Source organism: Oryctolagus cuniculus, chromosome 13, assembly GCF_051225735.1.
Source record: "Oryctolagus cuniculus isolate XC-2025 breed Fujian yellow rabbit chromosome 13, ASM5122573v1, whole genome shotgun sequence".
Taxonomy (NCBI): domain Eukaryota; kingdom Metazoa; phylum Chordata; class Mammalia; order Lagomorpha; family Leporidae; genus Oryctolagus; species Oryctolagus cuniculus.
The window spans coordinates 54,789,651-54,809,768 of NC_142879.1; the positions used below are offsets into that span (position 1 = coordinate 54,789,651).

At 42.8% G+C, this 20,118-nt stretch overlaps 1 protein-coding gene across 2 annotated transcripts in view; it reads right to left on the reverse strand.

Annotated features, from left to right (window-relative positions):
• B3GALNT2 (beta-1,3-N-acetylgalactosaminyltransferase 2) overlaps positions 1 to 20,118 on the reverse strand; it is a 68,487-nt gene that overhangs the window by 13,536 nt on the left and 34,833 nt on the right. For both annotated transcript variants that reach the window (XM_017347726.4, XM_002717323.6), the window contains exons 6-7: positions 11,690 to 11,800; positions 6,721 to 6,799 (exon numbers count right to left, since the gene is read on the reverse strand). In XM_017347726.4, the coding sequence (XP_017203215.2) occupies positions 6,721 to 6,799; positions 11,690 to 11,800 (190 nt within the window). The remainder of the gene's footprint in view (positions 1 to 6,720; positions 6,800 to 11,689; positions 11,801 to 20,118) is intronic.

Below are 20,118 nucleotides of genomic sequence, written 5' to 3' on the forward strand. Positions count from 1 at the left end.
CTCTGAGAAACACAGGTGTAAACCATATCTCCTCCCTTATGACTCTACATTCCATTGTTAACATCCCCTCTTTAAAGGATGCATATAAATAATTTAACATTGAAAGGAAAATGTTACAAAATTGCAGTAACTGAAAAAGCTGGTAATAGGATGAGAAAAGAAATTAAATATAAGCCTTTTACACTATTCTTTTTTTTTATACTGAATATATCTGAAAAACAAAAGTATACAAGAAATGAGAATGTCCACTCTCCCCACTGTACTGTATGTTACAGCTAGGACAATTCATATGAAAAAGAAAGTAAAGGCATCCAGATTGGGAAGCAGCAACAAACTATCTCTACTCAGGGCCTTCTTTGTGGCGCACTGGGTAAAGCTGCCGCCTGGGATGCCGGCATCTGATATGGGTCCTACTTCATGTCACAGCTGCTCTACTAATGTGCCTGGGAAAGCAGGGGAAGATGGCCCGAGTCACAGGGCCTCTACACCCAAGTGGAAGACCCCCAAGAAGCTCCTGGCTTCACCCTGGCTCAGCCTAGGCCGTTGTGGCCATTTGGGGAGTGAACTAGTGGATGGAAGATTTCTCTAACTCTGACTTTCAAATAAATAAATAAATCTAAAAAACAAAACAAAACACCTATCTACTTATAGATGACATGATTGTGTAGATGGAAAATCCTAAGATACCTATGAAACTATTAACTAACAGATGAGTTAAGCAAGGTTGCAGCATACAAAATCAATATATATAAATCAATTGCATTTCTATGTAACAGTGAACAATCTAGAACAGGAATTTAAAGAATAATTCCAATTACATCAGCACCAAAAAGAATTAACAAATCAGGGCCAGCACTGTGGCACAGTGGGTTAAGCTGCCAACTGCAGTGGCCAGCATCCCTTATGGGCGCATGTTTGAGACTTGGCTGCTCCACTTCTGACCCAACTCCCTGCTGATGGCCTGGGAAAGCAGTGGAGGATGGCCCAAGTGCTTGGGCCCCTGCCTGGCCCAGCTCAAATTGTTGCAGCCATTTGGGGAGTGAACCAACGAATAGAAGACCTCTGTCTCTCCCTTCCTTCCTAACACTACCTTTCAAATAAAGAAAAAAAAAAGCTAATCACCAAACATCACTGAGATAAACTTAATTAAGACATAAATAAATGGAACAATATCCCATATTAATGGATCAGATATTTAATACTTCTGAAAGTAAAATTATTTAATTATTAATTCTATTATATAATTAAATTATACATTTATATGTTTATATATAATTTAATTATATAATTATATTATATTAATTAAATTATTAATTATTTAATCTAAATGGAGCAGGAGGGTTTTCTTTGTGTTTTTAAGAGATTTTATTTATTTGAGAGGTAGAGGTACAGTGAGAGGGAGAGACAGAGAGAAAGGTCTTCCTTCCACTGGTTCACTCCCCAAATGGCTGCAATGACCGGAACTGTACCGATCTGAAGCCAGGAGCTTCCTCTGGGTCTCCCACGCAGGTGCAGGGGCCCAAGAACTTGGGCCATTTTCTACTGCTTTCCTAGCGAGAGCTGGATCGGAAAAGGGGCATCCATATGGATGCCGGTGCCGCAGGTGGAGGATTAACCCACTGTGCCACAATGCCAGCCCCTTGTTTTTATTTATTTATTTATTTTTAAAAGATTTATTTTGTTGTGGCCAGTGCTGTGGCATAGAAGGTTAAGCCTCTGCCTGCAGTGCTGGCATCCCATATAGGTACCAGTTTGAATCCCAGGTGCTCTCTATTTCTGCTTTTCAAATAAGCAAATTTTGGAAAAGAAGTTTGTGTAAAACAGAATAAAAAGATAAACTGATTTTTAAAAAATTTTGTTTATTTTAAAGGCAGAATTACAGAGACAGAGAGAGTGAAAATGATGGAAAGGTCTTCCATCCATTGGTTTATCTGGGCCAGGCCAAAGCCAGGAACCAAGAGCCAGGAGCCTAGAGCTTCTTCCGGTTCTCCCCTGTGGATGCAGGGCCCAAGGACTTGGGCCATCTTCCACTGGCACATTAGTAGGGAGCTGGATCAGAAGTGGAGGGAAGGCTCTGTGGCATAGCGGGTAAAGCCACTGCCTGTAGTGCTGGCATCCCATATGGGCACTGGTTCAAGTCTTAGCTGCTCCACTTCTGATCCAGCTCTCTGTTAATGGCTTGGGAAAGCAGAAGATGGCCCAAGTCCTTGGGCCCCTGCACCTGCATGGGAGACCCAGAAGAAGCCCCTGGTTCCTGTCTCCTGATCGGAGCAGCTCTGGCAGTTGCGGCCAACTGGTGAATGAACCAGCAGATGAAGACCTCTCTCTGCAATTCTTTCAAATAAATAAATAAATCTTAAAAAAAAAAAAAATTAGTGGAGCAGCTGGGACATGAACCAGCATCCATATAGAATGCCGGTGCAGTAGGCAGCTATACCACAAATGTCGGCCCCTTCACTTTATACTTTTTTTTAAAGATTTATTAGAGGGAGAGAGGGAGGGGGAGAAGTAGATGGAGAGATAGATGGAGAGATAGGTAGGTAGGCAGGTATAGAGAAATATCTTCCTTCTGCTGGTTCACTCTCCAAATGGGCATAATCGTTGAAGCCAGGAGCCTGGAACTCCATCAGAGTCCCCCACATGAGTGACTGGGGCCCAAGTCCTTGGGTCATCTTCTGTTGCTTTCCCAGGCGCATTAGCAGGGATCTGGATGGGAAGTAGAGCAGCAGAGACTCAAACCAGCACTCATATGGAATGTCAGTGCTGCAAGCAGCAGCTTGATCCTCTGCAGCACAAGGCCAGCCCCACTTAAGACTGTTAACGTGGCAATACTCCAAAGACGGATCTACAGATTGAATGTAATTCTTTTCAAAACCCCAGCTCGTTTTGTTTCACAAAAATTGACAAACTCATCCTAAACTTCATATAGAAGTGCAACAGACCCAGAAAAGTCAAAGCAAGCTTGTAAAAAGAACAAATCAAAGGACTTATAATTCCTGATTTCAAATCTTACTGGAAAACTAAGTAAGATACTGTAGTAATGGCCTAAGGATTGACACACAGATCAATGGAATTGAACTGAACTAATTCCTTCCATTTTACATTCCCTGATTGTCTTTTTAAAATGTAAAAGTTAAGGTCGGTGCTGTGGCATGGTGGGTGGGGCCGCCGCCTACAGTGCCGGCATCCCATGTGGGTACCAGCTGCTCCACTTCCGATCTAGCTCTCTGCTGTGGCCTGGGAAAGCAGAAGAAGATGGCCCAAGTCCTTGGGCACCTGCACCCGCATGAGAGACCTGGAGGAAGCTCCTGGCTTCGGATTGGCGCAGCTCCAGCTGTTGTGGGCGGAAGACCCCTCTCTCTCTCTCTGCCTCTCCCTCTCTGTGTAACTCTTTCAAATAAATAAATAAATCTTTAAAAAATAAAATAAAAATGTAAAAGTCTTTAAAAGTGTGTATAAATTATATGTCTTTTTGGAGTACAAAGTGATATTACGATTTTGTATATTTTGACATGATTTTGTATACAATGTTGAATGAGTACATCAAACTGACATGGTTATCATCTCAAATGCTTACTTTTTTAAAAGATTTAGTTAAAGGTTTATTTAAAAATTTATTGAATGGCAGAGTTAGAGATCAATGTTCCATCTGCTGGTTCATTCCACAAATGGCTGCAATGGCCAGGGCTGGGCCAGGAGCTTCCTCTGGGTCTCCCACATGGGTACAGGAGCCCAAGTGCTTGGGCCATCTTTGACTGCTTTCCCAGGTACATTAGCAGGGAGCTGGATAGGAAGAGGAACAGCTAGAACATTAACTGGAGCCAGCCACTCAAATGTTTAATCCTTTGTGTTAAGCACAGTTTAAATTTACTCAGTGATTTTTAAATGTACAGTTCTTAATTTTTAAAAAATATGTATTCATTTATTTACGTGGAATTGGGTGAAGGACAGGGAAAAGGAGGGGGAGAGGGATCTTCCAATCACCTGTTCATTCTCCAAATGCCTGCAACAGCAGGGGCTGTGCCAGGCTAAAGCCAGGAGCCAGGACATCCTGGTCTCCCACATATGTGGCAGGGGCCCAAGCACTTAGACCATTATCCACTGCCCTCTCAGGCATGTTAGCAGTAAGCAAGATCAGGAGTAGAGGTGCTGGGGCTTCAACTGGCACTCCAGCATGGGATCCTGGCATTGCAAGCAATGGGATAACCTGCTGTGCTATAATACTAGCCCCAGTATACAATTATAAGCTATCTTCACCGTGCTAAGGAAATCAATCTTGGAAAAAACAAAAACAGGGGCGGGTGTTGTAGTGCAATGGGTTAGGCCATGGCTTAGGATGCCTGCATCCCATATCAGAATGCTTGGGACTGAGTCTTGGCTCTCCTTCTAATCCAGCTTCTAGCTAATGGATACCTTGGGAGGCAGTAAGTGACAGCTATAGTACCTGGGTCCCTGCCACCCAAGTGGGAGACCTGGATGGAGTTCCAGGATCCTGGCTCCAGCCTGACCTGGTCCTAGGTGTAGCAGGCATTTGCTGAATGAACCAATGGTTAGGAGATCTCTGTCACTGCCCCTTCCAAATAAATCAACATAACTAAACAAACATATTCCTCCTATCCTACTGAAGCTTTGCACCTCTTTATTCCGATCTTCACATTCCAATCTAACTGCTCCCCTTGCCCCCACTCCAATCTCTAGTAGCTACTATTCTACTCTGCTTCTGTGAGTTCAACTGTTTTAAATTCCACATGTAAGTGAGAGAACGTGGTATTTGTCTTTTTGTGTTTGGCTTATTTCCCTTAACATAATGTTGTCCAATCCCATTCATGCTGTTGCCATGATGAAATTACCTTTTTTGAAAGATTTATTTATTTGAAAGAGTTACAGAGAGGGGAAGACAGAGAGAGAGAGCTATCTTCCATCTGCTGGTTCAATCCCCAGATGGGCACAACAGCCACGGCTGAGCCAGGCTGAAGCCAGGAGCCTCATCTGGGTCTCCCATGTGGGTGGCAGAAGCCCAAACATTTAGGCCATTTTCTGCTACTCTTCCCAGGCCATTAGCAGGGAGGAGGATCAGAAGTGGAACAGCTGGCGTGTGAACTGGCATCCATATAAGGTGCTGTCATCGCAGGCAGTGGCGTTACCCACTATACCACAACACCAGCCCCAGAATTACCTTTTTAAGACTGGGATAATATTACATAACACACACCCACACAGCCTATATTACCAATTCATCTGCTGATAAACGCTGGGCTATTCCATAACTGGGCTATTATGAACAGTTCTGCAATGAACATGGGAGTGCAGGGATCTCTTTAACAGAATGATTTCAAATCATTCAAATAATCAAAAATGGGACTGCTAGATCACATGGTAGTTCCATTTCTAGTTTCTTGAGGAAATTCTGTATTGTTTGTCATAATGGCTGTACTAATTTACATTCTCACAGCCACTGATTTTCAACCAGTGGTGCCAAGACAGCTGGATATCCACATGCAAAAGAATAAAGCTAAACCTCTACTTCATGCCATCTATAAAAATTAACTTCATACAGATCAAAGCCTACATGGAAGTGCTTGCTACTCTATCAAGCTCTCAGAAGAAAAAAAGCATACATCTTTGTGACCTCTGATTAGACAGAGTTTCTGAGATATGACTCCAAAAACCTAAGTGACAAATTTGGACTTTATCAAAGTTTACAATTTTTATGTGTTAAGCAACACTATCAAGAAAGTAAGAAGACAACCTTAGAGCAAAATAAAAGTATTTGAAAATCATATATCTGATAATGGATTTATAGCTAGAACATAAAGTTCTTACAATCAAAAATAAGAAACTAAATAATCCAGTTTTTAAAATAAGCAAAGGATCTGAATGTATGTTTATCTAATGGAGATACAAAGGTCCAGTAAACACAAGAAAAAATGCTTAACATCGTTAGTTATTATGGAAATGTAAGTCAAAACCATGATACCATCTCACACCCACCAGGATGGGTATATTAAAAACACAGTTAACCGTCGACGAAGATGTGGAGAAGCTGGAACTCTCTTGGACTGATTGTGGAAACACAAAAATGGGGCAGCTGCTTTGGAGAACCCTGTCAGTGCCTAACGTGATTAAACAAAGAATTACCATCTGACCCAGCACTTCCACTCCTACTTATCTAGGAGAAATAAAAACACGCAATCACACAAAACTTGATTATGAAAGTTCACTGAAGAATTATTCATAACTGCACAAAACAGAAGTAATCCAATGCCCATTAGCTAGTGAACAGATAAAATGCAGTGAGGACACGTACGCAATGGAAGAGTGACGAAGCACTGGTACACGTATGACATGAACTTTGAAAACATTACGCTAAGCCAAAGAACTCACATAAAGACCACATACTGTAGGGCTCCATGTACAGGAAATGATCAAAACAAGCAAACACCACATGAGTAGTTGTCAGGGGCTGGAAGGAAAGAAGTGACGATAGGTATGTATGGGGCTTCTCTCTGGGGTGGTGACAAAGTCCTTAAATTAGTGGGAATGGTTGCAAAGTTTTATGAGAACTTTATGAATATACTACAAACCATTGAACATTTAAAGTGTGAGAATTTTATTTCAATAAAGCTGAGTTTAAAATGACAAAAAAAAAATCACCTTTTATGTCAAAGGACAAGTAGAGTAAGACTGAGATCCAGTATGCTTTTCAACCAGACAACTTACCCTGGATGGTATAAATAAAACCACCTGCAACTCCCTCCACACCTTCCATGAATTCACGAGGCAGTGCACCCTCCCCTGCCTGAAAGGAATGAGAACAGGAGTGTTTAATGTCTCATCACTGAAAGTAAATCCATTACATTTTCAAGGTGGCTTGACAAAGGCCATACTATGACTCCACTGCAGCAGATAAATCCATCTCAGATATGCTGGCGTACCAGACATTTAAAACAGGCTGGCATACAACAGTCTACTATTTTGGTTATCTAATACAATATTAAAGATCAGGTATTATTAGAGGTGCATAGTGTTCAGAAGTCCAACTGCGTATGTTTTTGTACTTGCTATCGTAACAGTATGAAAACCAACTTACTTTATATCCCAACCCCACAACTTAATAGAAATTACTACAATAAAACAAATTATTACCACCTTGAAGTTGTTAGAGAATGAAAATCCTCATGAGTTCAAACTCACTTTGGCATATATATTTTTTAAAGATTTATTTGTTTGAGAGGTAGAGTTACAGACAATGAGAGCAAGAGACAAAGAAGAAGGTCTTCCATCCACTGGTTCACTCCCCAAATGGCCACAACAGCTGGATCTGAGCCAATTCAAAGCCAGGAGCCCTCCACTGCTTTCCCAGGACATAGCAGAGAGCTGGATTGGAAGAGGAGCAGCTGGGACTAGAACCAGTAACCATATGAGATGCCGGCACCACGGGTGGAGGATTAACCTACCGCACTAGACACTGGCCCTGGAGTATTTTTTTTTTTTTTTTTTTGACAGGCATAGTGGACAGTGAGAAAGAGAGACAGAGAGAAACGTCTTCCTTTGCCGTTGGTTCACCCTCCAATGGCCGCCACAGCCGGCGCGCTGCAGCCGCGGCGCCGGCCTGGCCCTGGCGTATTTTAAAAGTGATGGCCAGCGCCAGGGTTCACTTGGCTAATCCTCTGTCTGCGGCGCCGGCACACAGGGTTCTAGTCCTGGTTGGGGCGCCAGATTCTGTCCCGGTTGCTCCTCTTCCAGGCCAGCTCTCTGCTGTGGCCCGGGAGTGCAGTGGAAGATGGCCCAAGTGCTTGGGCCCTGCACCCCATGGGAGACCAGGAGAAGCACCTGGCTCCTGGCTTCGGATCGGCACAGTGTGCTGGCCGTAGCGGCCATTTGGGGGTGAACCAACGGAAAAGGAAGACCTTTCTCTCTGTCTCTGTCAAAAAAAATAAAAATAAAAATAAATAAATAAAATTAAGTGAGCATGTGGAGGAAAGCTTTTGTAAACCAGCAGTCTGTCCCAAATGGTTCAGATGGAGCCCTGTGACTACTGATGTGGTTTAGAGGGTCTAGAGACTCTCGTGGCACAGCCAACAACACTCCTTTCTGCCTCTTAGGCTAAGAGGTGCTCCAGTTGTTAGACCGCCACCTCTCTTCACCTCATGAAGTACCCCGTGTCCTCGCTCTGTGCCTCTGCACATCACACACCAGTGGGCACATCTCTCAGAGCTGTTCTCTAGCTGCCATGAAATGGATCAAACTGTCGGTTACAGTTCAGCTTTTTTACAGGATTTCTTCTACACATTCAGATGAACAGCCACCTGCTTGGCTATTCTTTTGTAAACAGATCTTTTTAGCAGAATTGTCTGCATAATTAAAAATCTGTAACTGAACACTGAGAAACAATCACTTGGAACTGAAGGAGGAGGAAACTACTACAGGTGAACAACAAAGATCCCAACTCCGTAGCTCCTTCCATAGAAGGCTGTTTACTGTTTTTATAATACCTCACACCGTTTCGTTTGTTGAAAACTTGGTTGCACTTTTTGTTTATTGTTTTTTCTCTGAAAGGTCTCAACTTGGCTTTTAATTTGGCTCTGAAACTTTTCTGGCATCTTGTTGCAAAGAGAGAAATACTTGGCAAAAACTCTGTTCTGATTTATGATAAAAACCTCATTTACACATGAGCTTTCTTAGAATGGACTACTAAGTTACCTGTTTTGTTTTTCCAAGGTTACTGAATATTTAAGCTATCTTTAACCTCCTCCTACTACTTTTGAGTCTTTATATTTGAATTTAGCTTTCAACTCAAAAGTAAATTTACTTGGTATAGTGAAAGTAACTCAGATAAGAATTTCAGCATTTTCTGAATATTTTTAAGTTTCATAAATAGAAAAGGAATGAAGATATTAAACGTTCTTGTCTGGAAATAAGGAAAGAAAAAACTATAAATTCCATAAAATTCTATCTTAACAAAGAATTTTCCATGAGAACAAAATTCTAAACATAGCCCAAAAGGCTAACTGTACTTGCTTATGAAACTGAATTAGTCTCTCTCTTAATCCCTGGACTGTAAATTCCAGTGAGCCGGTGATGGGCCTATTTTGTCTGCTACTTTTCCTGCTTTAAAATAGGTGTGCAGGCCAGTGTAGCTGCATACTCTGCCTGTGGCAACAGCATCTCATATGGGCACCAGTTCAAGTCTCAGCGGCTACTCTTCTGATCCAGTTCTCTGCTTATGGCTTGGGAAAGCAGTAGAAGATGGCCCACGTGCTTGGGCCCCTGCATCCACGTGGGAGACCCAGAAGAAGCTCCTGGTTTATGGCTTTGGATCAGCCCAGCTCTGGCTGTTGCGGCCATTTGGGGGATGAACCAGTCAATGAAAGACCGACCTCTCTGTCTCTCCCTCTAACTGTATCTCTGCCTCTCAAATAAATAAATAAAATCATAAAAAGCACATTAGCATAGGTGTTAGAAGATAAGAATTTAGGGGCCGGCGCTGTGGTGCAGTGAGTTAAAGCCCTGGCTTGAAGCACCAGCATCCTACATGGGCGCCGGTTCTAGTCCTGGCTTCTCCTCTTCCGATCCAGCTCTCTGCTATGTCCTGGGAAAGCAATAGAAAATGGCCTAAGCCCTTGGGCCCCTGCACCCACGTGGGAGACCCGAAAGAAGCTCTTGGGTCCTGGCTTTGAATCGGCGCAGCTCCGGCCATTGCGGCCATCTGGGGAGTGAACCAGCAGATGGAAGACCTCTCTCTGTCTCTTCCTCTGTAACTCTTTCAAATAAATAAACTAATCTTTTTTTTAAAAAAAGAATTTAAAAAATAAAATAGGTGTGCAATAAGTGGTTTTTGAATGAGTAATAACATATCACATGATAGTCCTTTCAAATTCAGGAATTAATACAAATGAGGTTAATATTTAATAAATCAGTAAGCCTGTGAATTTAAATAGCAAGAGTATTCGTAATCATTAGATCACAGCATCAAGGAGAATGAAAGACTGTCTAAGACACCAGCACACAAATCACTTGTTTACTTGAAAGTTGTTTTATTTGTTTCAGAGGCAGAGAGACAGAAGGAGTAAGACAGCTTCCATCTGTTGGTTCACTCCCCAAGTGGCTGCAACAGCTCAAGTGGAAGCCAAGAGCCAGGAACTCAGTCCAGTCTCCCCTTGAGCCATCTTCTGCTGCCTGTGAGGGCCCACACCAGTGGGAAGCTGGAATTGGGAGACAGGGGCAGGAATGAAACCCAGGCATTCCAGCATGGAACACAGGCGTCTTAATCCCAGGCTAAGTGCCTGTCTTGAAGTTATCACTTTAAGTCTGCTTACACTGTATTATCCTATATTTACTTTGAGAAATTTACCTGTCAAATTCGAGTTTGTTTTAAAATTGAAGCAAACTTACAGGAAAATTTGAGAATCAGAAATCCCAGAGTTGCTTCAATAATAAAAACGAAAGTATTCCATCTTATTTTCCAACACTTTTTTTTTTTAAAGATTTATTTATTTACTTGAAAGAGTTACAGAGAGAGAAAAGGAGGGGGGGGAGAGAGAGAGGGAGAGAGAGAGGGGTCTTCCATCCGCTAGTTCACTCCCCAGTTGGCCGCCATGGCCAGAGCTGCACAGATCCGAAGCCAGGAGCCTCTTCCGGGTCTCCCACGCGGGTGCAGGGGTCCAAGGACTTGGGCCATCTTCTACTGCTTTCCCAGGCCATAGCAGAGAGCTGGATTGGAAGTGGAGCAGCTGGGTCTCGAACTGGCACCCAAGGCCAGGGCGTTAACCTGCTGCTCCACAGCGTGGCCCCCCAACATTTTCATCTATGGTATTTTAACTGACTTCATGCTATCAAGGTGAGATGGTGAATATTCTGAATAATACTGAGCAAATGTTTTTAAAGAAGGCTAACCCAGGCCGGCGCCGCGGCTCACTAGGCTAATCCTCCGCCTAGCGGCGCCGGCACACCGGGTTCTAGTCCCGGTCGGGGCGCTGGATTCTGTCCCAGTTGCCCCTCTTCCAGGCCAGCCCTCTGCTGTGGCCAGGGAGTGCAGTGGAGGATGGCCCAGGTGCTTGGACCCTGCACCCCATGGGAAACCAGGAAAAGCACCTGGCTCCTGGCTCCTGCCATCGGTTCAGCGCGGTGCGCCGGCCGCGGCAGCCATTGGAGGGTGAACCAACGGCAAAGGAAGACCTTTCTCTCTCTCTCTCTCTCACTGTCCACTCTGTCAAAAAAAAAAAAAAAAAAAAAAGAAAAAGAAAAAAAAAAAGAAAAAAAAGAAGGCTAACCCAAAAATTCTGGAGGGAGCAGGGGTTTAGCCTGGTGGTTAAGATGCCTGGGGTCCACTTCAGAGTAACTGCGTTTGATTCTTGCCTCTAGCTCCTGACTCTAGTTTCCTGCTAATGCAGACCCCGGGAGGCTACAGCAATGGCTCAAGTAAACAATACCACACTTAAAAATTCACCAGTCTTAAGGACAGCTGTTTATTCACTAACAGTGGAATACAGAATCATATAGAACAATCAAGCTTTGTGTGTCTTACTGTGATGACTCAACATTTTCTACCATGTGTGTTTGAAAATGCACAAGAGTCACTGTTTCAGACTGCCTAGGTTGGAGTGAAAACAAATTTTAAACCCCTTTTGTGTATTTAGAAAAATCTAAAATATGTTACTAAATAAGCTAAGAATACAAAGGGACTTACCGTAATGACTCTGAGAACTCCCCCTCCATCATTCACCGTCACTTTGTGAAGATTTCCTGACACCAGCCCGTGGAGGTCTTGGCTCTCCCACACTATGGTACCTTCAAAGCTCTTTTGTGGAAACATGAACAGTGAGTCAATTTCTTTACTGCTGCCAGTTAGGTTTTAAGTAGGTTTTTAGGTAAAATTTTAGAAAAAAGTTATTTTCCCCCAAAACATAACCAAATTTTTATCTAACTTTAACACACCATTGCTACCATATCTGTGCATAACCCTAGATCATTTTTTCCACATACATCTAAAAAATAGTTGCAAAGATAGACAATTTTGCACACTGCTGCTTGTCATTTGCTACTGTTGTCAAAACACTTCCTTAAGTGGTTGCAGCTGTTAACCATTCTCTTCAGTGTGTGTAACCTGCGTTGAATGGATGCATCTGCCTTCCTGAGACACTTCCAAAGGTTGTCAGGTACTTGGCTGCTACCAGATTATGTACTAAAATACTGCAGGAATGAACATTCTGTTATAAATGCTTATTTTCCCCCCAGTTCTCTTCTTTACTATTTAAAATAAGTTTCCAGAGGTGACATTAGTGTGATCAGGGATATTTTTTGTGGGTTTTGATACACATTGCCGAATTGTTTTTCAACAGCAGTTTTTACTGAGCTATGGGGTCATCAGCAATTTATGAGAATGCCAACTGCACCATGTGCTCGCTAGGATGGGATATAACCCAAAGAAGTGTACCTGAGTTTAGCAGATTTGAAGGAAATGATTCCTCATTTAGTTGTACTTCTGATTCCTAGTCATGTTTATAAATTGTATCTTCTCTTCCAAGAGCTGCCTTGTCATGCTTTTTGGCTACCCGGCTACTGAGTTTCCTATTTTTTTTTTTTTTTAAATTAATCTATGTGAGCTTTTCATGGAGTAATTACCCTAATCTTGCGCACAGGCTAAATTTTTTTTTTCAGAATTGCTCGCAAATTAGTATTTCCTTTTTGAAATTCAGAAGTCCATACATTTTACCTTGTCAAGTCTATTAAACTTTCCCTCTGTGATTATTACTATTAAAGTTAGAGCTTAGAAAGTGACATTCCCCCACTCCAGAGTCCAATGCACAATGCAATCCTAATGCCCTCTAATTCTCTGCGGTCCTCATTTTCAACTCTGTGCACAGCTGGCTCCTCAGCACTGCCCAGGCCTCGGCTCCACCGTCACTCCCTAGGCTTTCTGCAGAGATGCAGAAGATCCCAGCTCCCAGCTTCCTGCACAGCTAGCTTTAGATTCCTCCTCATTCATCACTCTGGCATTTGTTTATTTTTCCATTGTCAAACTCTGCCCCCATTAGAATGCAAGCACCATCAGACTGGGACATAATCTGCCCTACCAACTACTCCATCCCCAGCCCTCAAAAGATCTGAAATAACTAAAAACTCCAAAACGTTTGCTGGATAAATAACGCTAAACAAAAAGCTATTTAGAATTATTTATGGCATACAGCATGAAAAATATAGCTCTAATAACTAAAATTTCATATCTTCTAACATTAGGAGATAAAATACAATAGTAGCTCATTTAGCTAGCATTATCAAGAAACCACACCAAATTTGTCTGATACATCAGGTCGGCAGCTTACAAATTTTTAAAAACAAAACTGTTTCTACTGAAACAGTTAAGCCACTGCGAGAGTCTGGGTGCGTCAGGACGTCTGTCATTTTCCACTCCACTGATGGACTCCCATCCAACATATCTGTGAACTCCCTAGTGCACTGCGTGGGGCCCTGGAGTTACTCAGAAGAGATCTTGCAGATACACCTCAAGCTGTGTCATCATCTCCTAATCTTTTAAAATAGAGAATATGATATCTTCCTCAAAAGGGATGTTTAGAACAGGGGCAACAAACATAAGCCCTGTGTTTTCTGTTCAGCAAAACAGTCGCTTTATTACCATTAGAAGCCATATAGAAAGTGAACTGCCACTTTAAAATATTCCCATTTTCTTATTTTTGAAATAATTGCTGATTGTTTCCACACTTCCCCTAGGTGGCCCTAACTCCCTACTGAACTTCAGATCAAATTTGAATTTTATAAAAACAAAAACATTCTCACAAATGGATGTATACATGGAGGGGGAAAAAGCTAGGAAGAAATACACCAAATATATTGGGCAATAGATAGGTGACATCATCTTCTTTAAAGCTTCCTGTATTTTTGTCAAATTTTCAACATTCAAATAAATGTATTACTTGCACACATCTTCGCAGAGTTATAACCAGAAAAAGGTTTTTTTAACCAAGCATATACTCATAACTAAGTCAATTACAGTCAGTCTTCTTTCAGACATGAGCCATTATTTACACTTGCGAGTGACGACATTTACCGAGCTGTGGGCTATGTGTTTGCAGACTTTTTTTTTTTTAAATGGAAAAGTCCATGTCTTCAAGTGATCATAGCATGCCAAGGTGGATGTGATAATGAACGGAAGTCATCCTGCTTAAGCAGGGAGCTCAGACAGAATTTCAAACGACCCTAAGAACTGAGCGAGTGGAAGGCAACAGCCCAACATGCTCAGAAAAACGCCAAGCAGTTCAGTGTTGCGGCAGCACAAGGCCGAAGAGGAAGGGCAAAAGGCAGGCTGCAGGCGGGCTCTGTGTACCGAAGGAGAAGCCTGTCCAGTCTGTCTAGCAGGTGGAAGCTCGCGCTCGCTTTCTCTCTCTCTCCATCTCTGTCTGTATCTCTGCCTTTCAAATAAATAAAATAAATCTTCTTTAAAAAAACAAAACTGGCAAGACTTAAGCATTTGAATATGAGAGTAAAGGATAAATTCCAATTTTGGTTTGGGTGACTGAGAAAAAGGAGACAGCATTATTCAAGACTGAAAATACAGAAGACGAGGATGCAGGTGGGATGGAGACAATGCTACCATCAGGACGCCCAGGAGACACTCAAACGCAGATTCAGTAGGCAACTAGAAGGTGGGATGGAGACAATGCTACCATCAGGACGCCCAGGAGACACTCAAACGCAGATTCAGCAGGCAGCTAGAAGCCTGTCTGGGGTTCACAGGAGAGGTAGGCTGTGATGCCAGATTCATACAGGTGGCTAAGGAGGACGCTGCCCAGAAGAATGAATACAATAAAATAGAAAACCAGGTATTAAATCACAGTGATTAATACTTAAGAGAAAAACTGAAGAAGAAATAATGAATCATACCAGAAAAGAAAACTACAGTGACCAAATAAAATAAAACTCCCTCATGTTGAAACTATGAATCTAGAAAATATAACAGAAATAAGTAATTCTCTGAACTGTTCCTTTCACTGACACATGGCATTGGCCTTGATATTTCACGGAGGCCACTTCCTGGAGCTCACCTCCACTTTGTGTTTGACTCTGCCAGGACACAACATCAGCAATATTGATTAAACTGAATAATCACCATAAAAATTCACTGGCCCTCTGAAATGTTCTCGACTTCTTCCCTGAGTCCACACAGCTGCTCTGTGTCCAGGCAGGGAGGAGCCATGTCCTCTCCTCTCCTCTCCTCTCCTCTCCTGCATCTGCTCTTGCTCCACATCACAGCTCAATTTCTACTGCTCACCTCTTCTTCCACATCCTGCTTTCTATTCTCATCATAAAGCCAGGAATCTCTTGGGACACAAAACAAGTTTACGGCAAATCCCTGCTATGATTGCAAAACCAAAATAAAAGTTGGGAGAAAAAAATGAGATACTGTAACATATCCATAATATATACAATCTGTCTCCAATCACTTTCATACGTTGATTCTTTTGTGTCATGCTTCTAATTTCTCATCCAAACCATGAGTGTAGCTTAAATACATACAGCACTTTTGTGCTTATAAATTAACATTTCAGAGTGGTGGACTTCAGAAATAATATAAGAATTTCAACTTTCATAAAAAATAAGCATACAAGTTTTCATAATACTAACAATAATTTCTCCAGTAGGCAAAACAGCCTGCTTTTTATCAAAATCAGTGTTATGTTTCAACCACACTATTAAGGAAATTATCAGAGTAATACATGTTTGAACAGAAACAGCATCATCACTTAAAAACTGGTGACCTCCACCGAGATTTATAATACACAAAGAAAAACTTGTAAGAGATCTGCTTACATGACAAGTCATGCTGCTGACATATTACTCTAGTCTACCATCAGATGTAGAGGATCAAAATGATGAGCAGATCACTGACTTCCCTTCTCTGAAGGATATGCAGACAAATGATCACTGGAGCTGGCACCTGCATGAGCAGTTAAGAGTGCCTGGACTCCTGCATTCCGTATTGGAGTGTCTGGGTCCAGGCCAAGCCTCTGATCCCGATTCCAGCCTCCTGCCAATGGAGACCCTGGGAAGCAGCAGTGATAGCTCAAGTAGTCTTGTTTCTACCACCCATGTGGGAGACTAGCTTCATGTCCTGGCTTCAGCCTGGTCCAGTCCCAACCATTGTGGGTATCTGGGGCGTAAATCAGTGGGTAGATCTGTCTGTCTCTCAAATAAAATAATTTAAAAAAATACACCAAGGCAGTTCAAGTCCTGGCTGCTCCATTTCCAACCCAGTTCTCTTCTATAGCCTGAGAAAGCAGTAGAAAGTGGCCCAAGTCCTTGGGCTCCTGCACCAACGTGGGAGACACGGAAGAAGCTCCTGGCTCCTGGCTACTGATCAGCGCAGCTCTGGTAGTTGTGGCTAACTGGGGAGTGACCCAGCGGATGGAAGACCTCTCTCTCTCTGTCTCTCCTCTGTGTAACTCTGCCTTTCAAATAAATAAATCTTTAAAAAAATAAGTCAAATCTGATTAAATGCAGCCAAAAAGAATCTTAAAATTAAAGACATTTTCAATAAAAGTAGGATTTTTGTATAACAGGAAAGCTTTTTTTTTAAAAAAAAGATTTATTTATTTGAAAGGCAGAGTTGGGGGAGGGAAGGGGGAGGGGGAGGGAGAGAGGGAGACAGAGAGGGGGAGGGAGGGTGGGAGGAGGGAGAGGGAGAGATTTTCTATCTGCTGGTTCAATCCCACAATGGCTGGAGCTGGGCCTGTCTAAAGCCAGGAGCCAGGAGCTTCTTCCAGGTCTTCCATGGGAGGAGCAGGGGCCCAAGTACCCAGGCCATCTTACGATGCTTTCCCAGGCCCATTAGCAAAGAGCTGGATCGGAAGTAGAGCAGCAGGGACTCGAACCGGCATCCATATGTGATGTTGGACTTTCCGGGAGCAGCTTTCCCTGCTACGCCACATCACCATCCCTGAAAGACTTTTACTTTGAAAAGTTTAGTTATAAAGGCAATATATATTTGTTACAGACCATATAAAAATAGATATACATACACACAATGGGGGGCAAAAAAGAGAAAGAAAATAGACACAAAGAAAACAAAAAATATCTATAATCCTATCTCCAACAAGGTGTAGCTACTATTAAGTAGGGTGCTTATTTTAAAAAGAACAAAATATTTAAATACACTACTCAAAACAAAATCAACTCTGTTTAGCTGAAAGCTTGAAGGGAAATAAAGAACCCAAAGCTACAGCCACTCAGTCTTCACTAGCAAGGGAGTGGCGATTACTGCTGAGCGCCCAGCTTACTGTAAAACAAATTAGATACCCATCCTTCTGATGCCTCTTGCTCTTCTGGGCAAGCCAGACAGGGTAAAAAGATTATAAATGAGGTCAATGATAGGTTTGTCCCTGCCCTGTACTGACAGTTTCTTCTCGGAATTGTGCTTAAAAATCCCCGCTACCACCAGCCCCTTCGGATTTTGCCTCTCTTGGAGCCCCCACCAGGCCACTCTCGCTGGCGGTCTCTGATTTAAATAGATCTTGCTTTTAAATACAAATAAGATAAAATAAAAATAAAAATAAAAAAGTCCTCACCACTAAAACAGCCACTCCCTACTCTGGCTGACTACATCCTTTCACAGGTATCCAGATACGCCATCCTGAACACCAGCAAGACCCGTCAACCCTCTCTCCCACCCCAGTGTCTCTTATGAAACGCCACAAGCCTATGGAAACGCTGAAATCACCATCCAAATCACCTCGACTCACAAAGCGTACATTTTTGGCCACATGTGTTCTCGCTCCCTCCACCCTTTACTGTTATGCAATCACTCAAAAGCAAAATGATGATGGACGAACCAGGTTTTTGTAATTCTTTAAGCTGACAAAGATCATGGGCAGACTCTGTAAGGCTAGGATTAGCCTGACGCGTTTTCCTCCCTCTCTGCCCCACGGTGTGAAGTGGCTCCTCCACACCACCGACAGACATCTCGGCCAGATCACTCTGTGCTGTGGGAGGCTGTCCTGTGCACTGTAGGATGTTTACCATTATCCCTGGCCCTCTACCCACTGGAGGTGCCGATGTCACCACGCTCCCAGACCACTGCAAGTGCTGCCCGGCCCTGTGAATGGGCCCCGTGGCCAAACGCTCTGATGAAGAAACAGTGTCCCAGATGCAGACAAGGAGTAGCGGAAATAACGGCTGTACACATTACTGATCAAACACCTACTATGTGGTGTCCTGTCCTAGGCTTCACGTGAAGTCCGCGTGTTAGATCATTTAGCTGGCGGAAGAACCTTCTGAACAGAGGAGTGCAGCACCTCCACCTTGCAGAGGAGGCAACAGACACAGCAAAGTTCAAGAACTTTGTACAAGGTCACAAAGCCACTGAGTCAGAGGAGGAGAGATTCCAACTCGCCCAGGCTGCACCCACATGTGCCTGCTCAGGTACTTCCCCCAAACGGGCCCTCAGACACCTACTCACAGCCAGGTGTAGCACTTCCTCACACCTACTCATACCAATCTCCCCATGTCTTTTGTAAAAATCAACCCGCGTCAGGCTTCAGAGCTTTCTGGATAACACCTAACACAATGCTGGTGCTCCTGGTCTCCTCGGAATACCACTGCTTTCCCTATGGGAAGCACATGAAGTCCGAGTTAGGTTCTGCCCATACTAGCCCTGAGCAGAAAGCAAAGATTCATTACTGCTGACTTGCTTCAATCCCAAAAAAGCTTACCAATTAGTTAAAAAAACAAACAAAACAAAACAAATTCTTACAGCAGTGCACAGCATAAAGTGTTAATTCTTCTTCTCTTCTTTCTCCAATAGTGAGCAAGCTGTTTTAAGGGCGGAAATGTTTGAATTGTCTTTTTTTATTTTTTAAGATTTATTTATTTACTTGAGAGGCATAGTTATAGACAGAGAGAGGGAGAGACAGAGAGAGAAGTCATCCATCAGCTTCTTCACTCCCTAAACGGTCACAACAGCAGGAGCTGGGCCAGGCAAAAGCCAAGAGCCAGAAGCTTCTTCCAGGTCTCTCATGCGGGTGCAGGGGCCCAAGCACTTGGACCATTTTCTGCTGCTTCCCCAGGCCATCAGCAGGGAGCTGGACAGGAAGTAGAGCAGGACTCAAACCAGCACCCCTATAGGATGCCTGTACCACAGATGGATGCTTGACCTACTGCGCCACAGCGCTGGCCCCTGTACTATGTCTTAATAATGGCCCCAGTGGTTGGCACAGAGTAGGTTCTCAATAAATGCTTTCTGAGTAAGTGAACAAGGCAAAGAATGGCTTCCTTCAAAAACTGAGACACAATGCTTGGACAAAACTAGTCAGTTGAGCCACTATTCTTAATTAAAAGATAAAGCCGATGGTACATTCTGTGCTTAAAAAGGAATAAAGTTCATATATGAAATTAAAAAAATAAACATAAGGAAACAGGCATTCTCATATACTGCTAATGACTATCCACACTGATACAAATTGCTAAACAGCTCTCCAAGAAGGAACTGTATGCCTTAAAAATGTGTATACTTTGGGGCCAGCACTGTGGCACAGCAGCTTAAAGCCCTGGCCTTGCAGAGCCAGCATCCCATATGAGCACTGGTTTGAGTTCCGGCTGCTCCACTTCCAATCCAGCTCCCTGCTAATGAGCCTGGGAAAGCAGTGGAAGATGGCCCAACTGCTTGGGCCCCTGAACCCACGTGGGAGACCCAGAGGAAGCTCCAGGCTCCTGGTTTTCAATCGGCTCAGCTCTGGCTGTTGTGGCCATTTTGGGAGTGAACTAGCGGATAGAAGACTTCTCTCTCTCTGTACCTCTGTCTTTCAAATAAATAAAATAAATCTTAAAAAATGTGTATACTTACTGGTCTAACAATTCATTCTAAGAAAATAACCAGTTACATACAAAAAATAAAGGTATAATGATGTTCAGTCTCTGTCATGGCAGTGAAACACTGGAAATACATCAACACTCAAGTATAGATTAAATGACAACATTTCTATACAGTCTAATTCTATGTGGCTAATAAAAATGATCAGGTACATATCAAAAGATGTTTATGATATGTTGAAGAAAGGAAGTTATAAGATACAACGAACAGAACAATCCTATTACCTACATATGCAC